Source organism: Zalophus californianus, chromosome 6, assembly GCF_009762305.2.
Source record: "Zalophus californianus isolate mZalCal1 chromosome 6, mZalCal1.pri.v2, whole genome shotgun sequence".
Taxonomy (NCBI): Eukaryota; Metazoa; Chordata; class Mammalia; order Carnivora; family Otariidae; genus Zalophus; species Zalophus californianus.
This window is the reverse complement of record NC_045600.1, coordinates 89,593,499-89,612,609: the sequence shown is the minus strand read 5'-3', so window position 1 is coordinate 89,612,609 and position 19,111 is coordinate 89,593,499. Positions and strand designations below refer to the sequence as shown.

The following is a 19,111-nucleotide window of genomic DNA, read 5'->3' as shown; positions in this document are numbered from 1 at the left end:
CTACCTATTTATAGCTATTATAGTTGTCTCTGTTCCCCAGTATTGATGATGTCTCTAGCTTGCCCTGTATGTCAGATAATGCATACTTAGGAAGTATAAAATAATTACAGCATAATCTTTTTATGAAGTTGAATATTCCATTCTAATTCTCATTGTAAGTGAATTTTGGAGGCTTGCTTCATTTTTCTTATATTAGTTTCCCAGATTTGGAATTCACTACAGTTCTTAGGAAGAACCTTTAAGAAAATAGGAACTAGCGTGGAATCTACAATGTAACTTACAAAACTTGAATATGTTCCTTTATACATTTGTTTTATTAAATTAATGGAAGACAGTGATACATTGGATAAAAATAAGCATTCACTTTAAAATTATTCAAAATTTGCATGGCATTTACAAAAGAATGTACCCATATATTGGATCAAATTACAACTAATGCTAGTAAAATAACTCATGAAAAAAATTTGCCAAGCCTCAGCCAATGGGCCACTAAGTAAATTTTAGATAAGATTTCAGTGTAATGAAAAAATTTAGAGTGGTTCTTTTGAATTTCTTGTTATAAAATTTAACTTGGCAATATATACCACTTGCACTTGAAAGGCTAAAAAAACTATAATTTTTGTAGGAAGGGAAAAAGTCTTGTTTTAATTTTTTTTTAGGTAGTAAAAGAATAACTTTCCTTCCTAATGTACTTAGATAAATTTAGAATCTGTTTCATACAACCACTTTGTAAAAAACTAACACATAAATTTTTATTTCTGGCCATAGATGAATTTGATTTCTACTAAATATCTAAATGTTTTGCTATTGCTTCAGATGACATGTTTAAAACTCAGCTTTTCTTTTTTCCCACACCAGCCATTTTTCCTAAATTCCAACTTTTTGTAAGTGGTGTTCCCATTTTTTCAATCAATCACAAACAAAGCCTCAGAATTTTCTCTGCTCCCTTTTCTGGCCCCATATAGTCCTTCTGTTGCCTCGTCTTGGTGATGCTTCCTCTACATTGTCTTTTATTCCTACTTTTCTTCACTCTGTCTAGGCATCTACTAAACACATCAGCTGTTTTAGTAGCCTCTGACAGACCCCCATTTCTTTTATCCTCTAATTTCCCTGCTTCATAAACCTGCAGAGACTTGTATACTAGCATTTAAGACTCTTCCTATCTTATTCTTTCTATCTACCTTTTCTCTGCTTCCTTACTGTGTACATTCTGTGCTCCAGGTATGCTAGTACTTGAATAGGCCTTTTGCTCATATTAATTACTTGGCATCAATTTATTAGAGTATACTTTACTCTTACTTCTACATCATTTACATAATAGACTTCTGTAGCTGTTACTGGTCATAAACAGGTCATCAGCTAAAATCTGATTAATTCTATAAGGCTGAGTGTAAATGCTCCCTTCTCTGTGATAATCTTTTCTATGTAGCCATCAAATTTTATACAATCTGGTATGGTTAGAAACCAGGAACTACAGTTACACTTTTCTCTTTATAGTATTTAAACCTTCATATTTTAGCTATTTTCTTTTTTTCCATACAGCATTGGAAGCTTCTTAAGGATAGGGACCACCTACCTCTTCATCATTTCTGACTCTCCCCAGTATCTTTTACATAAGTGTATATAGTAATTGCTGAATTGCAATGAGATTCTTAAGTTTTTCTAGTGAATGGACTGAATAGTGGGCATGATGTGCTTCTTACCTTCAGAAACGTGGCTTAGATCGTGTAAACTTAAAGGAAGCTGAGAGTAGCCAGACTCTTCATGAAATATCCCACTGTCAGTTCTTGATTGCCGATGGATGAATGGTTGACCCTCATCTTCCCACCCCATCAGTGGCTGTTGTTCACTTCTCTCCTCCATAGCTTCAGCAAGACAGGTGCAGCAAGGACTGAATTTCTTTATAATATATTGGTTAATTTTAATGTCAAAACACAGCACCAAAACATATAATCCATATATCAAAAGCAGCAAAATTCCTTCATACCTATAAATTAAAAGAAATTTGTGTGTTTTAAAATTAAAAACAAAAGTTTTTTTTTAGGGTTAATAGCTTTTGGGCAGTATCTGCTTAATAATTTTCCAGCATAGCAATAGAACAAGCAAAGAACATTTCTAGGTATATTTTGGTTTTATAGATGTGTCCTAACTTGGTTACAGCATTAACTATAAATTTATTGATAAAAGCTTGACAGTCCTTTCTATATTTCAAATAAAACTAAGAATTATAAACTCATTGTCTTCATTTACAGATTCTTTATAAACGGTAGGCATAAACAGTGCTTTGAAAATAATTGTAGATTTTTCAGAGTAAAAGTTAACGAATAGTGATGGGCATTTTCCATCTCAGTACATTGTCAGTATCCATTCCCCAAAATGTATAGTAATTATAAAAGAACATAGTATCTGTTAGTTCATTTCAACTGTGTCTATTCAAATCTGGTGTAAGAATTTTGTGTAAAATATTCAGAATATATGAGACTTTGGGACTTTTCAGTTTACAGAGATTTTTTTTTTTTTAATTTTGATGTAACCGAATATGACTTGTATTTGCAAGAAAATGAGGATAGTCTTAAAAATCAAATTATACCTTAGGCACTGAGAACTGTTGCCCTATGCTTTGGTTTCCTAAAGAGTTATGATTAGCTAGTGTCATTAATTTGAACCTGTCATTTACCTTTTGTTTTATAGCCAGTGAATTTTGGGAAATAGACCAGATTTTAGGAAGATTCATTTAGAAATTTTTCTCCCTGCTAGATTTTGTTCCTTGTTAGCAGATATTTTGCAGGGTTGCTAAGTTGTACTCCGGAAAGGTGCCATTTATATTGTTTTCTATTTTTCTGGTATCCTCTGGCATAGTGCCGTACACAACCTCTGTGGCTGTGCATTGTACATTCCTCTCCATCCCTTATGATTCCTAGCATAGTGAATACCTGGTTCTTATTAGTTGGAAAAGTTACTTGCTGTCCACTGAGTCACCCTCTTTCATTTTCTTGCAACAGCAAGATACTGGGAGGTTACAAAGAAAGCAAACAATTGTTAATACCTAAATATTGTTGATCCTTAGAGGAAGAAAGCTGTAATACCTCTTGCTAAATGAACATCAGAGAGAAAGAAGAATCTGAAGATTTTATTTCATTTTTTATTATGTTAATCACCATACATTACATCATTAGTTTTTGATGTAGTGTTCCGTGATTCATTGTTTGCATATAACACCCAGTGCTCCATTCAAGAATCTGAAGATTTTAAAATTTACTTCCTCCATCATTTCTCTTCAGTCTTGTGACCATGACCACTTCTAATCAAGGCAAGGTAAACAACCCAATAAATGAAAGACCCGACTGTTGGGTTTTTAATGGACAACAGAAGGGGAGACTTTCTGAACAGGCAGTGGGGTGAAGGAAGGTTGGTAATATCCAGTGATTAGTGAGACAAGGAGACTGACATGACTATAGAACTTTCAAAGAAGGGAAAATCCTACCAGCAGCTGTGATGAGGAAGTTAGCTCAGAGGCATATGGGGAAATGGTGCAGAAGTAGCAGGTAATTGAGAACTCAGTGAAATAACATTTCTGAAAAAGACACATTGCTAAACCATTGGAATTTCATAAAATGTTCTCTCTAATTGTGTTTTACATAAGAGTAATGATTATTTCAAGCTTACCAGTAAACTTGGTTGTCGAATATTATGCCAAGAACTGCAGCTACACTAATTGCATATGCTGCACAGTCTCTGAATAGGGGCCAACATGATAGCGTTGAGACCTGTAAAATGATAATTTACTGTTTCCATTCACTGTAACTTCGAGTACATGCTTAGCGTAATACTGAAAATTGTATGTTTGTAGCTAAATATTGTTACCTTTTGCATTTTGCTTAGAGACAGGAATTTTAAGAAAAATTGTGTTTCAAAGCCTATTAGGTTTTCATAAATTTGACCAAGAGCTATTTGTGGGTTAACTTTAAATGGAATACATGTTTTTCTACTGATTAATAAATTTGATTGAACACATTACTAGTGCCTTGTTTGTTCTAGACTATAAACAGTTTTTATAGTTTGTCAAAACAAATGTGTTGAATGAAGTTTTCTTACATACCACATTAGATAGCAAGCCACAAGCTGCACAGATGCCAAACAGGTTATACATTGCAGATCCAAGGATGGTGCTAATGCCAATATCTCCCTTTGTGATGAATACACCTATGAGCAAGGTAAGTGCTAAATTAGTGTTACTAGACTTGAAGAACAGAAGAGAAAGTCACATTGAGTAAGCAGAAAATATAAGGAGCAATATTTACCCAGGAAAGCAGTAACTAACTCAGGAGCTGAACTACCGGCTGCCATAAAAGTTGCACCTGCAACATCCTGAGACAATCCAAGGGCTGAAGACAAATGAAATTCTGTTAAAGTGGCAGATGAAAGGGTATGTCTCTATACCTGAATATTCAAATCTACAGCTTCACAGAAAAGCAGTGACGGTGACTTAAACTGGAAAAATAAAACATGCAGGTTAAAAAAATTAGAGGAATCCAATGCCTTGCTTTCTCTATGAATTCATTACTTAATGTTTCGGTAGAAAGGGAGAGAAGGCCAGGGACTATTGGAACTATGCTGTGACTCGGTATTGTGAATGCCAAGATACGGGATTTTGTAGGACCCAGAAAAGATTCCTTTCTAGCTGTATGGCTTGTAGGTGTAGAGTGACAGCATAAGTTCTCTAAAATGACACTGTTAACAGTGCTTCAATAGTTGAGAAAGTGAAGTCTTTCAGGAGTCCTAATCCAATTTGAAAGAGGAGGAAAAAGTGAATATTGGTAGTTTTTAACACCTGTAAGTGAACCTGAATTGAGCTTATTCACAAATTAGCAATGTCAACCTTGTCAAATGAGAGGAAATTGTTTAACGAGGAACCAAAAAGATTTACTATTGTATAATTAAAATCTATTGATTTAAAACATAAAACCATTAAGACTTTACTCTAGAGTAGGAAATAGAAGAAAATACTACTATTCAAATTGTGTATATCCCCCAGACTTACAAGCATGCAAATCCATTATCTTCAGTGATTGCTGGGATGAGAATCTTAAGAAACTTTTGGCTCTTTCAATTTTAGAGCTAAGGCATCTACTATGGAAAGGAAAAGAGAAAGCCATGTTGAAACCTTGCTTTGGGGAGGCCAAGACAGGTTGCATCAGAAATCCCCAACCAGTCTTTACTGGTACACTAAAAAGTAGCATGCTTTTTTATTCTTGGTGTGGCAGATTGTATTTTACAAAGATGGCTACGATATTTGCATCCGTGTGATTTTCCAGAACCTTTCCATTTCCTGTCTCCTCCACCCCCCAAAAAGTTTATGTGTCCTCCTGTGACTGCTTTGACTAACAGAATATGGCGGAGCCAGAATATTTCTGAGGCTGTGACATAAAAGGTGACAAACCTTCCTCATGGTTCTCTCTCTAGGGACCTTTGCTTTAGGGCCCTAAGCCACCACATAAAACTCCAACTTCCATTGAACTGCTGTCCTGGAGATACCTCATGAAGAGCCCATACAGAAATAGAGATGACTGATGCACCCTTACTATTTCAGCCCCCTGAATTTTGAATTTCCCCATCCCAGGCACCAGACGTGTGAAAGGGAGGAAAGTGTCAGATAAATCCAGCCTTCTTACTATCTCTGCATGAGAGACCTCAAGCCGAGCTACCAGCTGAGTCCAGTAAACCCTCAAAGCTGTGAGAGGTAATGTGATTGTTTTAAGCCACTAGTTTTGGGGTGATTGGTTAAGCAGCTATTGATAACTGAACACCTGTCTATTCACTGAATTTGTTACACTTTCTGAGTACCTACTATGCCAGATGCTTTTTTAAGTGCTAGGAATATGGCAGAAAAAACAAATGTTTCTGCTCTTCTGGAACTTTAATGAAAAGAAACAAGATTAGCAAAATATATGTTGTGTTAGATTTTTGATGTTACTATTGGAATTGTTTGGGGTTGCCATGAACTACACTTATACAAGACAGTGAATTTAACTGATAAATACTCTGTTGTGACCACTCCACCAACTGGTTATTCTGCTGTTTCTCTCCCTCTCCTCAGGCCTCCTTATTCCCTGAAATTAGGCCAATGAATAACCCTGCCATGGCATATAAATGTTCAAGTGATAGGAAGAGTTGCACATTTCTCACTTTAAATCAAAAGCTGGAAATGATTAAGCTTAGTGAGGAAGGCATGTTGAAAGCAGAGATGTGCCAAAAGGTAGGCCTCTTATGTCAAACAGCTAGCCAAGTTGTAAATGCAAAGGAAAAGTTCTTGAAGGAAATTAGAAGTGCTACTCGAGTGAACACACAGAAGGTAAGGAAGTGAGAAAAACCTTATTGCTGAGATGGAGGAAATTTCAGTGGTCTGAACAGAAGATCGAGCCAGACACAACATTCCTTTAAGCCAAAGTGTAATCCACAAAGCCCTAACTCTCTTTAATTCTGTGAAGGCCAGGAGAGGTGAGGAAGCTGCAGAAGAAAAGTTTGAGGCTAACAGAGGTGGTTCATGTGATTTAAGGAAAGAAGCACCTCCATGACATAAAAGAGCGAGGTGAAGCTGCAAGTGCTAATGTAGAAGCTGTAGCAAGTTATCCAGAAGATTTAGCTAAGGTCATTAATGAAGGTGGCTCCCCTAAACAACAGATTTTCCGTGCAGAGAAAACAGTGTTCTATTGGAGGAAGATGCCATCTAGGACTTTCATAACTAGAGAGAAGTCAAAGCCTGGCCTCAAGACTTCAAAGACAGGTTGACTCTCTTGTTAGGAGCTCATGCAGCTAGTGGCTTGAAGTTGAAAACGCTCATTGACCATTCTGAAAATCCTAGGGCCCTTCAGAATGATGCTAAATCTACTCTGCCTGTGCTTTAGCAATCCTAGATGGCAGCACATTTATTTACAACATGGTTTACTGTACATTTTATGCCCACTGTTAAGACCTGCTGCTCAGAAAAAAGATTCCTTTCAAAATCTCACTGCTCATTGGCAATGCACCTGGTCACCCAAGGGCTCTGATGGAGATATACGAGATGACTGTTTTCATGCTAACACAGCATCCATTCTGTAGCCCCATGGATCAGGAAATAATTTCAACTTTCAAGTCTTATTATTTAAGAAATATATTTTGTAATACTATAGCTGCCATAGATAATGATTCCTCTGACGGATTTCAGCAAAGTTAATTGAAAACCTTCTGGAAAGGATTCGCCATTCTAGATGTCATTAAGAACATTCATGATTCATGGGAAGAGATCAAAATACCAACAGGACAGAACAGGAGTATGGAAGAAGTTGATTCCAACCCTCCTGGATGACTTTGATGACTTCTTCAGTGACTGCAGATGTGGTGGGAATAGCAAGAGAACTAGAATGAGAAGTGGAGCCTGAAGACGTGATTGAATTGCTACAATCTCAGGATAAAACTAAAGGATGATAGGAGTTGCTTCTTATGGATGAGCAAAGAAAGTGGTTTCTTGAGATGGAATCTACTCCTGGTGAAGATGCTGTGAAAACTGTTGGAATGAAAACAGAGGATTTAGAGTATTGCATAAACTTAGTTGATAAAGAAGCAGCAGGGTTTGAGAGGATGGACTCCAATTTTGAAAGAAGTTCTAGTATGGGTAAACTGCTGTCAAACAGCATCTCATGCTACAGAGAAATTGGTCATGAAAAGAAGAGTCCAACATTATGGCAAAGGTCACTGTTGTCTTAGTTTAAGAAATTGCCATAGCCACCCCAACCTTCAGCAACCACCATCCCAATCAGCAGCCATCAACGCTGAGGCAGGACCCTATACCAGCAAAAAGATGATGCACTGAAAGCTCAGATGATGGTTAGCATTTTTTTTTAGCAAAATATTTTAAAATGAAGGTATGAACATTTTTTTAGTCATAATGCTATTGCACATCTAATGTAAACATAACCTTTATATGCCCTGGGAAACCAAAACATTGATTTCACTCACGTTATTGTGGTGTTCGCTCTGTTGTGGTGGTCTGGAACCAAACCCGCAACATCTGAGGTGTGCCTGTACCTGGGGTAAGAGTGCTCTAGGCAGGAGTGAGTGCCAAGATTCCACGGTGGAGGCTAGCCTGTGTGTTCAAGAAAGAAGAAAAGGCTGGTGTGTCTGGAATAAAGAGTGAAGGGATGGCAGTAGGGGATAAGGTAATAGGTGGCTAGATCGTGTAAGACTTGTGAATCCTAGCAAGGATTTTAGCCTTTATTTTGAAAGATATGGGAAATACTTGGAAAGGCATCCACATACTGCCTGTCAGTGATACCGGCCCTGGTCATCTTTTTTATCATGGGGTTTTTTGGTCTCAGAGACCAGCTGTAGGCTGAGCCATTTTGCCACCTGTTACGTCTCTGTTGTGAAAAATCCTCTTAGGAGAGTTCGAATGATTCCTCACTATTTGCCTTTGGTCATGTTGCTTGGTGAACATGTTGCAGTGATGAATGAAGCGAGAGAAGTAATGTTTCATGGAACGTATTTCATAACATTTCTTTTGCTGGTTAGAGAATCTATCTATCAATCTATCATCTACCTGTCTATCTATCTATCTATCTATCTATCTATCTATCTATCTATCATCTATCTATCTATCATCTATCTATCCATCCATCCATCCATCCATCCATCCATCCATCCATCCATCCATCTATCCCTGTGATGGCATAGTTCTCTGTGATTAACTTTTTTCATTTTGGGAATGACATAAGTTTATGTTACATTCATGGTATACAATTCACTTTCATGTACATAATTTAATCATCTCAGTTATTCTCAGGTATGAGTGGTGGTATTTCCATTTTACAGATGAAGACACAGGTCCAGGGAGTTAAGTAACTCAGGTACATGGATAGTAAGGATCTTCAGTGTGAGGAGTTAGGGCATACAGCCTGAGTCTATTGTTTCTAAATCCAATGCTATTTCTATTTTACTGCAGAAACCCAATGTAAAAATGGCACTCAGGCAGGCCAATTATAACATGATGGGTAACTGAGTTATTTTCTTCCCTGTTTTTTGGCATGGGCATATAACTGCCTCCATTCTAGGCTTTCCTAAGGGAACTAATAGTTACCAGGTGTCAGGGGTACTTAGGAAGTTTTCCAGCATATTTCAGAGGATGTATCAATTGAGTGATATTGGATATTGGTTATCATGAATTCTCTAATCAGATCAGGGCCTGATAATATGTGGATGAAGTTGAAAAGAACAAAATGCTTTATTTTGAACTAAATGTCCAAATTCGGTGCAGCTGAAGAGTGAATGACCAATCTTTGCTTAATGCTAGCTTCATTAGAAAAGTTCAGTCTCAGGAGGGAAAATGTGATCTACCGAGCTGTTTGTTGCAAGGTAGAAAAATAAGTGGCCCTTCTGAACACTTCCACTATCAAAAGGCAGTAACAATAAAGCTTGTTGCTATTCACTGGGCTCTAACTGAGTTATGAAAGGAAAGATTCTGTAAAGATGGATGTATAAAACTTCAAAGATATTTTAACAAGTTATATCTTAAGGTTCTAAGAATATTTTGTAAAATGGTTTATACCTTTGAACTTTAGAATAGACTGACTTTGTCTTCGCTGACCTTTGGGTAGCATTTCTCTCTGCTATAGTTTATTATTAAAGATAAATTGTTCTGGTTTTTTTCTCCCCAGAGCTATTACTTTTTTCCTCTTTATTTCTCTAAAAGAATAATCACATTTCCTTCAGGATATAGGAGAACTGTTCGAGGTGAATTTTCTTTATAGGTTTAGGTATCATTATGTTGTTTATATAAAGTGCAACTTTATGATAATGAGCTGTGGGGACTACGACTTAGACCAAAACTCATCAGGCTTTTCCTTAAACATATTCTCTTCTCTGATGCCATGTTGAAAAGCTTATAACAGTTTTTGAAAACTCTCTTCTGGGAATATAATATAGTAGGAAGAGTTTTAAACTAAAATGGAGACCTATATTCTGGCCCTGCCCTAATATGAGACTTCAGACAAGTCATTCAGACAAGCCTTGTGTTTTGCCATCTGTACGATGGAGCATTGGATGACACGATCTTTGAGGTATCTTCTAATTTTATCAGTTTTTATCAAAATGTAGGATATGGATTCTATGCTTTTAGGCTCTATACCATTTTTTATTGTTAAATAAATTTATTTTACTAAAACCCCCTACATTATTGAAAATTTAGGAGATAGAGTGGAAATATAGAAGGGGAAGAGTCACTTACATGTTTACCATTGTGTTTTAACCACTGCTATCATTTTAATGTATTTCCAGCCGTTTTCATGATGCATATTTTAATAGAGTTATAAGCATAAACTATATATATGTGATTTGGCATCCTCTGGCACAGTTTTAGAAGGTGATAGCAAATTTTCATGTTTTGTGAATAGAATAGAGTTTTGGAACCAATCAGAGGTCATTCACACCCAATCTCGTGACTAGGAGGGTAGTCATCCTGCCTTGTTTTATTTTGGGTCCAATAGGAAGTGTGACAGCAAACTGATGTTTTTTATGATTTGCAAACTGGTTCTGACATTAATTTCAAATGTATTTTTTTGAGTAAAGCTTTAGCATTAGTGGAATAAATGCCTAACTTCTCAATGCACGATATATATATTCTGTGATGTTTTTAACCATAAATACAAACATTTTGAGTTCTTTATAGTTACTCATCTCATATTTTGTCTGAGCCAAGATGGAATAAATTCTGAAACCCTATATAATATATATGTAATATATAATACAATATAATGCTTTTAAAGTCATTCCACTTAAGAGGACTCCCACAAACCCCCAGTCTAATGCCTATATTATTATAGTGAATTTCCAACTGCCCTAAGCTTATCATATAACACATGCACAAGACATTTTATCTCCACACCTCACAATTACCTCAGTTTTGGCTCCATAACTTGCCCAAGGTCATATAGGTAGTAATTGTAGAGATGGGATGGCACCTAGCTCTTTTTTACTCTAAAAAGCTCTCTTTCAGGTATCCATGTAGGTAAAGTGAAGAGATTAATGCATGACTTTATTATCATCGTCATCATTATTATTATTATTATTGCCTGTTTCTGCAATTGCGGACTACCCAGGCAATACCCAGATGACTGGGTACTTATTTAGATCCATACAGCTGGGGTAGGTTTAGATGCTATCCAAGGGAATCACAACTAAGATCAGAGGGAAAAGAAAAACAAAGAGGATGGAGATGCTCTTGAGAGGGGGATGAGCGCCTTTGTGTCAGGGAGGAAGCATTATTCCTAGACTCTTTGTTCTTTGGAAAGGCTTTGCCTCTGTAAATTTCATGAGGACTAAGAATCAAACAATCCCCTGAAACTGTAGGCTATCCAAATGCCATGCTCACGGAATTATTCAACTCCCTTTCAATTTTACCAATTTAGAACCAATTCTACCTGGAATTAAAACTTTCCTTTCTTTCTTATTGTCTATTTCTGAGACATAACATTGAAATTGAACATGGGCAAACATTAGTTCAAAGCAGAGTGACTAAAAATAAACTTTTAATCGAAAATTAAATATTTAAGGATGTTTCCCCAACACGTTATTAAGATCATTTTCACTTAAGACACAACATACCTCAAAGGATCAGCACCATGGAGGGATTAGCGTTTCTGAGTAGTATATTAGTGTAACATTTAAAAAGAAATGTGTCTTAACCAGCTTATGGTAGACTTTGGGCTGTATCAAGTGACCAGTCTTAAAGGGTTCTTCAGTTTTCTATGTAGTTAGCTTGGAAAAAGGTAAAGAAAGCTGCTCTAAACAGTGGTTAAATAACGAAGAGATCCCCATTACCTATCAAAAGGATACATAAAAAGGATTTATTTTGGCTTTATACTGAACTTGTGTTGTTTCTAAAATTGGACTGCTTATAGAGATGTGAGGTAATAGTCCTATTTGGGCTATCAGTTAGTATGGTTTGTATTATATTTTTAATTTATATAAATATAAAATATTAATTTATATTTTAATGAAATATACTTTAAAGATTTTTTTTTAAACCAGAAAAGATTGCTAAAGATAGAATAAAATGGTATGGATTTTAATGTAAAAGAAGTAAAAGGAACTCTAAACAGAATATTCCAAAGAGGTATCATTTAGAGTTGTCACATGGATTATTAGATCAAAGAGTGGGTTTCATAAACTTACTTCCTAGCTTGTGAAGGTAGTACTTGCTTTTATTTGCCTTAAACTTCGTGTTCAGGCTCTAGCAGATGCTCCCTAGATTTGGTATTTGCCCCAAACATATTCATATTGACTTTGATCACTCACCTTCTGCACTTCCATCTTTGCTGAGTAACGGATTATAGTCTTTGTAGTCTATTCTTATGTAATAATGAATATTTAGTGAATGTTTACTCTGTTCTAGGTTGTTGTGTAAGCTGTGTAGTTATATTTCCTCCTGTACGTGGCACAGAGCTCTATGAGCTGTCTCCGTCTCCGTTTCTCTGTCACCCACATCCCTCAGTGTGTCCACCAAGTATGGGTCTAGGGTCTAGAGGAGCACAGCTGGTGGGGATGAGGGAGGTCCCTTAAGTTTATTCTTTACCCCATTACCTCTAGCTCCTTTGATGTCACATAATATTCCACCTCTGATGACACCTTCTAACCCCTTCCCCTGAATCCTCATCCTATTTCCCAATTCAGAAACTAGGTCTTATCTCCAAAGGTAAAATGCTCTGGACAACTAGAGTGTGATTTTTATTCCCTCTATGATGTAGAATTAATTTCACTACATTCCTCTATGTTCAAAGAATCATCATTAGCCTCCTTTCCTATAGAACCTAAATGGATGTGAAAGAAGATAGGATTAGAGGAAGAGGGTATAGAAACAGCATTTTCTCATATGAGTGCTACACAGTTAAGATGACAGCAAAATGTCTCAGGTTGTCCAACAGAGGTGTGTATTGATGGTGGGGTGGGGAGAGAGTCCGTGTGACTTCTGTGATCATGAGTAGGTCAAGGAGAAAGCAGAGATCCTTGCTGGAAGAAGCCTCAGGTGGTGGTGGCTCTAGAAGAAATTGCCAGATCAACATAGATAGTTATAGACAGAAAAAGGGCCCAGCCAGGGTATCAGCAAGAGGCTCTACCTTCTACCACCTCCTGCTCGTCCTCTCCATGGAGACTCCAGCCCTGAGCCCCTTCTAGTCTTTATCTTGCTGAAGACCCTTTTGCTGACCAAACGAACCACTGTTGTGACTTGAGGAGGGGGTAATGGGATGATGGGGCTGGGGTGGGCCAAGGTCCTGCCAATTCTCCCATCATGTTCTAGGCTGGGACTCAGCATGCACCCTACATGCATCATTGCATCATACATGATGATTAGGTCCTATAGTACCATACTATGAGCTCATGGACATCCTAGACAAAATGCTTAGGCTTACCATATTATGAGCTCATGGACATCCTAGACAAAATGCTTAGGCCTCAGAGTCTCATTATTGTACTGTGGGCAAGTATTTATAACATTAATTTACAACCCCCAATAGGTTGCTGAAAGTCTAAACTGATTTTTTTTTTAAGCAATTCAGTAGATTCTGTTTATTTTGTAGCATACTTCCTCCATAGTAACAATGGGTGTTTGATGTTTTTTGTGTTTTGGTTTTGTTTTTTTTTTGGTCAAAATTCCAGTGCCCTTGGTCGGAAAGCACCGCTCAAGGCTGTTTAAATAGAACGGTTCTTCTGAAACAACCATATTATGGCAGTTAACCTCAAAAAGACGTGTAAAATTATATCATACAGCAACTGAGAACATTCTTGGATGTTGGTATTAGAGAGAGCAGGCTCTGCAGGGTCCAGGCTGTGTAGTCTTTTTTTTAAAGATTTAGAGAGACAGCAGAAGTGGGGGGTGGGGATGGGGGTGGGGGGAGGAAGGGTAGAGGGAGAGAATCCTTCAAGCAGACCTCCCTTACTAATTGAGGAGCCTGACTCGGGGCTCAGTCGCACAATCCATGAAATCATGACCTGACCTGAAACCAAGAGTCAGACGCTTAACCAACTGAGCCACCCAGGTGCCCCCAGGCTGTGTAATCTTAAATAATTAGTTATCATCTGAGCTTTAGTTTTCTCATCAGTAAAGCCGATCTATAGTCCTGACTTGGTAGGGTTTTTGTGAAGACTAAATGAAACTATCTCTGTTTAATTTAGAACCATGCTTGGTCTTCTATAATTGTTTTATGATAAATAGCTAATAAATATATAAATAAATAATAACACTCCAGCACATTGTGGAATGCTTCAGTAATCTGTTTTCAAGATTATATTAATCCTTATTAGTTGACAAAATGGGGAGAATTATTACAACTCAGTGCTCATCAAAGAACTATGGGGAAATGTAAAGCATTTGCAGACTTCTCTGAAGACAGTTTCTGTGGCTGTAAACAAATTCCAGGGAAATTGTTTTTTATTGCTGATGTCCTAATTTGGATGAGACTACGCTAGACCTTGAACAGAGAAATGACAGAATTAGTTTATAGGCACTTAAAAAAATGAATTGAGCCAGCACTATTTCTATCTCATTTTGTTGCCAGTTATTTTCAGTACTCAAGACCAGGGTCAATTCCTAGCAGCTGAAGATTTAGCAGCAGCGTGGGCATCCATCAATCACACATGTGATATTGTGATTTATAAGAAATATATATATGGTCATTCAGGTGACCAAAATACATTTCTCATATATATTTGGTCTTCAACCGCAGTTACTGACTTAGGCTTCCTAAACCCTTGTAATTTCCTAAGTTTTGAGAGTGATGAAGGCATCTTTTGTTATGTTAACAAGGTGATTTTTGGACCCCACCTAAGAACCAACCCTGTAATTAGAGGGTTAGAACTTTCAGTCCCACCCCCGACCTCTAGGAAGGAGAGAGGGACTGAAGTTTGAATCCATTGCCAGAGGTCAATGATTTATTCAATCATGCCTATGTAATGAAGCCTCCATCAAACCCAAAAGGACCCTTCTAGAGAGCTTCTAGGTTGGTGAACACATGGAGGTACAAGGACAGTGGAAGCTCCATGCCCTGTCCTCATACCTTGCCCCATGAATCTCTTCCATCAGGCTATTATGTCATTTTATAAATATATATTTATATATGTATTTATATATTTATTTACATTTATACTAATTTATATTTATATATATTTTACATATAAATATATATATCTTTTCCCATAAACCAGTAATTTAGTAAGTAAAATGTTTCTCTGTGTTCTGTGAGCCACTCTAGCAAATAGCAAATTAATTGAACCTAAGGAGGAGGTTGTGGGAACCTCTGATAGACAGCCAGTTGGCCAGAAGTAAGGGTAACAACCTGGGCTTATGACTGGTGTCTGAAACCCAGGGAGGGGTCTGTTGGAACCCTCAATCTATAGCTAATTATTCAGAAGCACAGGCTTGCAACAGGCATCTGAAGTGGAGCGTGGGAGAGCAGTCTTGTAGGCCTGTGCTCTTAACCTGTGAAAGTTGATGATATTTCCAGGTAAATACTGTCAGAACTGAATTGATTCCTCGGACACCCTGCTAGTGTCTGAGCATTGCTTTTGCTGGTGTGGGACCCCCCACTCCCTGGACCCCCCATGCATATACATTGGAATTGGGCTCAGAACCTACTTAGTTTAGTGTCAGTGAAGTGGGATTTGCTAGAATGACCCTGGCTCACAGAAACATTTGATTTGGGAAAAGAAAAGGTGAAAGGACAGGGGATGAGGAACCTTTGATTTCTGGGTGGCCATGTGGTCACCCATGGTATGGAGCAGCAGCTGTGCTGTGGTCAGCTACTAAAGGTAAAAGTTACTAAAGGTAAAAGTTACCACCAGGAATTTAGAGATGGATCCAAGTCCTGTGGTTGATTCATTTGATGCATAAGGAAATGCAAAGTATAAGAAAAAGGCAAAATTTTCTACCCCTTGATTATTGTTAACTGTAAAAGCTAAACTAAAAGTAAATGAGGATGCCTGATCAGAACTTGATGTCTCAGATTTCAGTGAGTCTGAGCATAGACTCCTAGCCTCAGTGCCGCCCAGCAGGAGGAGAATTATGCAGGGGTAACAAAGTACTTCTAAGACCTTTGGTTACCAAGAAGGTTGTCAATAGGGAGGAACAGCAAAACCAAGAAACCATTGAAACCAGAGGGTATAGTGTGAAGGAACTGTTTCATTCTGTGGATTGGTATCAGCAGCTTCCCGAGGAACCTTTCCTGAGGGGATTGATCGTGAGGGTGATTTGGAGGCTGTGTCTCGTTTTGAATGCTGCAGAGTGAAAGAGCATGTTTGGGTTGATAATGGGTCATACAGCTAGCTCACTATGGAAAAATTACAGATGGCTATATGCCCAGTTTTCCCTATAAATAACAAATGGAACATCCCAGATGAAGCCATTGATAATGCTTTATATGTAAGCCATGTGGGATTGGCTTTATGAAGATCAGGATATTCACCCACTGAATACGTCCATTACCCATGTCATGATAAATGCTGTGGTTAAGGGGGCCCTCATGACCACCCCATATAACCTTATTGTTGCAAAACGGAAAAACAGGGAATCTTTATCAAATGTGCTGAGCTTCCTTCCCCTCCTGGGTCTTATATATGCTAATATAAACATTAGGTTAATTAATAAGAAAATGGGAAGAGGCCAAGGGGAGAGTCAAGGGACTGTTTCCAAGAAGGTGAACGAAAATTTCTAGAAGATTATCAAGAAATACATTTACAAACAAATATTGAAAGGGGAAAAACAAAGGAATCAAGGGAAAATGGTGGGACTTGTCCCAGTAGGGTGGAAATCTTTATGGTTATTAGGAAATGGGATGAATAAAGCAGAAATTGATGGAGTTAAACGTTTCAATGCAGCGTTATCTAAGGTTGGTGGATGTGTGGGACCCACTATTGGTCACCCAACATTAAAGGACCCCAAACACATCCTCTCTATTTACCTGTCTGGAGAAATTTTAAAGACTGGAAAGTAGAGATTTCTATGAGGAAATGGACCAACAACCACTTGGGGCAGTGGTTAGGCAGATGAATCAAATTTAAGGTTGACAGGGGGGACAGGGTCCCTTGGGTCGACCCCTCACTGAGGATCTTATGTGCAAGAGTGGATAAATTGGGCAGTGGGTGGAGAAGAGTAGTTTCCAGGACAGTGGCCAATGGCCTGGCCATATGGTCAGATTAGAAAGGCAATAGAAACCTGGGTACTAAAGGTGTGCCCATTTAAGACATAACCCTGTGGAAATCACTATGAAAATTTGAAAGGTGTGTTAAAGTAGAAGCCTATAAGAAGAATGCCCTTCCAACTTTGGAAGGTGATTGAAATAAGTAGATATCCCGGTGTGCTCCCTTGAGATGGCAGCCTGGGTCCGTGAAATGAGTAGATGGGGGGTCTGCAGCAATGCAAAGATGGGCTGAATCCAGACACATTCTTCGTGCACCCTCTGAAGCACAAAATGCCAATAAGAGCTGTTCTACCTGCCATCAAGAGAGACGGAGATTGCAGAAGGCTATGTGGCAGATTCCCTGGTGGGAAGGTCCTGAACATAGCTAGCAAGTGAGACTGATGCTGGTAGCCTTTGGGGGCTACAAATGGGTCCTGACAGGAGTATTCACTGCCTCTGGACTGGGCTTTGTTTCCCTGGTATTAGACGCAAATGCTCAAAATACTATAAAAGAATAGCTGCAGAAGATAATTGCACAGATTTGGATTACTGACCATCATTTCTTCAGACGAAGGAGCACATTTTGCAGCCCATGCGCAGAGAGATAAGTTTGATAGAGAATTGGACTGGGCGACTGAAACACTGGTTATTGAAAATGGGGGAAGAAAAAGGCACGGAGAGCTGGCTCACCAGCCATCACGAGTGTTTGCTCACCCTCCACATGCGGAGTCCTGAAGGGGTGGCCCCACTCGGTAGCTTCCTGTTTTCTGGTGGATCTGGGCAAGAGCGGGAGGGGAAGCTGTTGGTATTCTTTCTCCCTCACATTGCCTCAACTTCTGTTTTGTTTCGCACCCCCTGCTAGATGCAGGGGTCCCAGGACCAGGGCTGCAGCTACAAGGGCCGAAAGCAGGGAGAATGGCTAAGCCAGAAACTGACCATGTCTTTAACCTTTCTGCCACAATTCCTGAGAGCCTGGTGGGATAGGGTGTACCTTCACCCCCTCTGTCAAGTTGGGATTAATAGTGAATTCAGCTCTATTGCTTCTGGTAAAAACAGTTGTGCACCTAGTGTGGGCTTCACTGTGTGATCTAGAACGGGCTGAGGGACAGGCTCTTGCTGGTACTGCAGCCTGCGATCTAGACCAGCACAGTGGACTGGGTAGTTACCAAAGACAATGAGAGTCTAGTAATAGGCCAGTATCTTCGGACTGCCATGACTGTTTTGCCAGAAGGGGGAATATGTGTATGAAGACCAGGAAGTGGGCTGTGATATTGTGGTTTATAAAAAATATATATTTGGTTTTCGTCCATGGTTTCTGGCTCACAGCTCCCAAAAGCCTGGGAAATGCTTAAGTATAGGAGTGATAAAGGTGCCTTTTGTTATGTTAACGACCTACATTTTGGACACCATCTGAGCAGGGCTGCTGGTTGCCAAGGGAACAAATCATGTGATTAGAGGGTGGGAACTTTTAGTCCCACCCCCTGGCCTCCAGAGAAAGGGAAAGGAGAAGGGCTGGAGGCTGAATCAGTTGCCAGTGGTCAATGACGTAATCAATAATGCTTAGGTGATGAAGCCTCCCTAAGCAAAAAACAAAAAGATGGGATTTGGAGAGCTGGGAGAGTGATGTGTCTGCAGAGGGCATGGAAGCTCTGCTCCCTTTCCTCGTACCTTGCCCCATGCATCTCTTCCATCTGGCTGTTCCTGAGTGACATCTTTTATAATAAAATAGTAATCTAATCATTGATTAGATTATTTTGAAGTAGCAATCTGAATTTTAATGCAGTTTCTGCTGCAGGCCTAGAAATGTTATTTTTTTACCCCCAAGACAATTTTTTTTATAAACAAGATTCTTGATGACTTTATTCTTTTAGTCAAGTCATTGTTTGGAAATGTGAAAACAAAAAGAA

At 38.5% G+C, this 19,111-nt stretch overlaps 1 protein-coding gene across 1 annotated transcript in view; it reads right to left on the bottom strand.

The window, feature by feature from the left end:
* The window catches only part of SLC24A5 (solute carrier family 24 member 5), a 31,633-nt gene that overhangs the window by 3,425 nt on the left and 9,097 nt on the right, over positions 1-19,111 (bottom strand). The window contains exons 3-6 of the mRNA XM_035728067.1: positions 4,302-4,385; positions 4,100-4,203; positions 3,667-3,767; positions 1,704-1,987 (exon numbers count right to left, since the gene is read on the bottom strand). Coding sequence (XP_035583960.1) covers positions 1,704-1,987; positions 3,667-3,767; positions 4,100-4,203; positions 4,302-4,385 — 573 coding nt within the window. The remainder of the gene's footprint in view (positions 1-1,703; positions 1,988-3,666; positions 3,768-4,099; positions 4,204-4,301; positions 4,386-19,111) is intronic.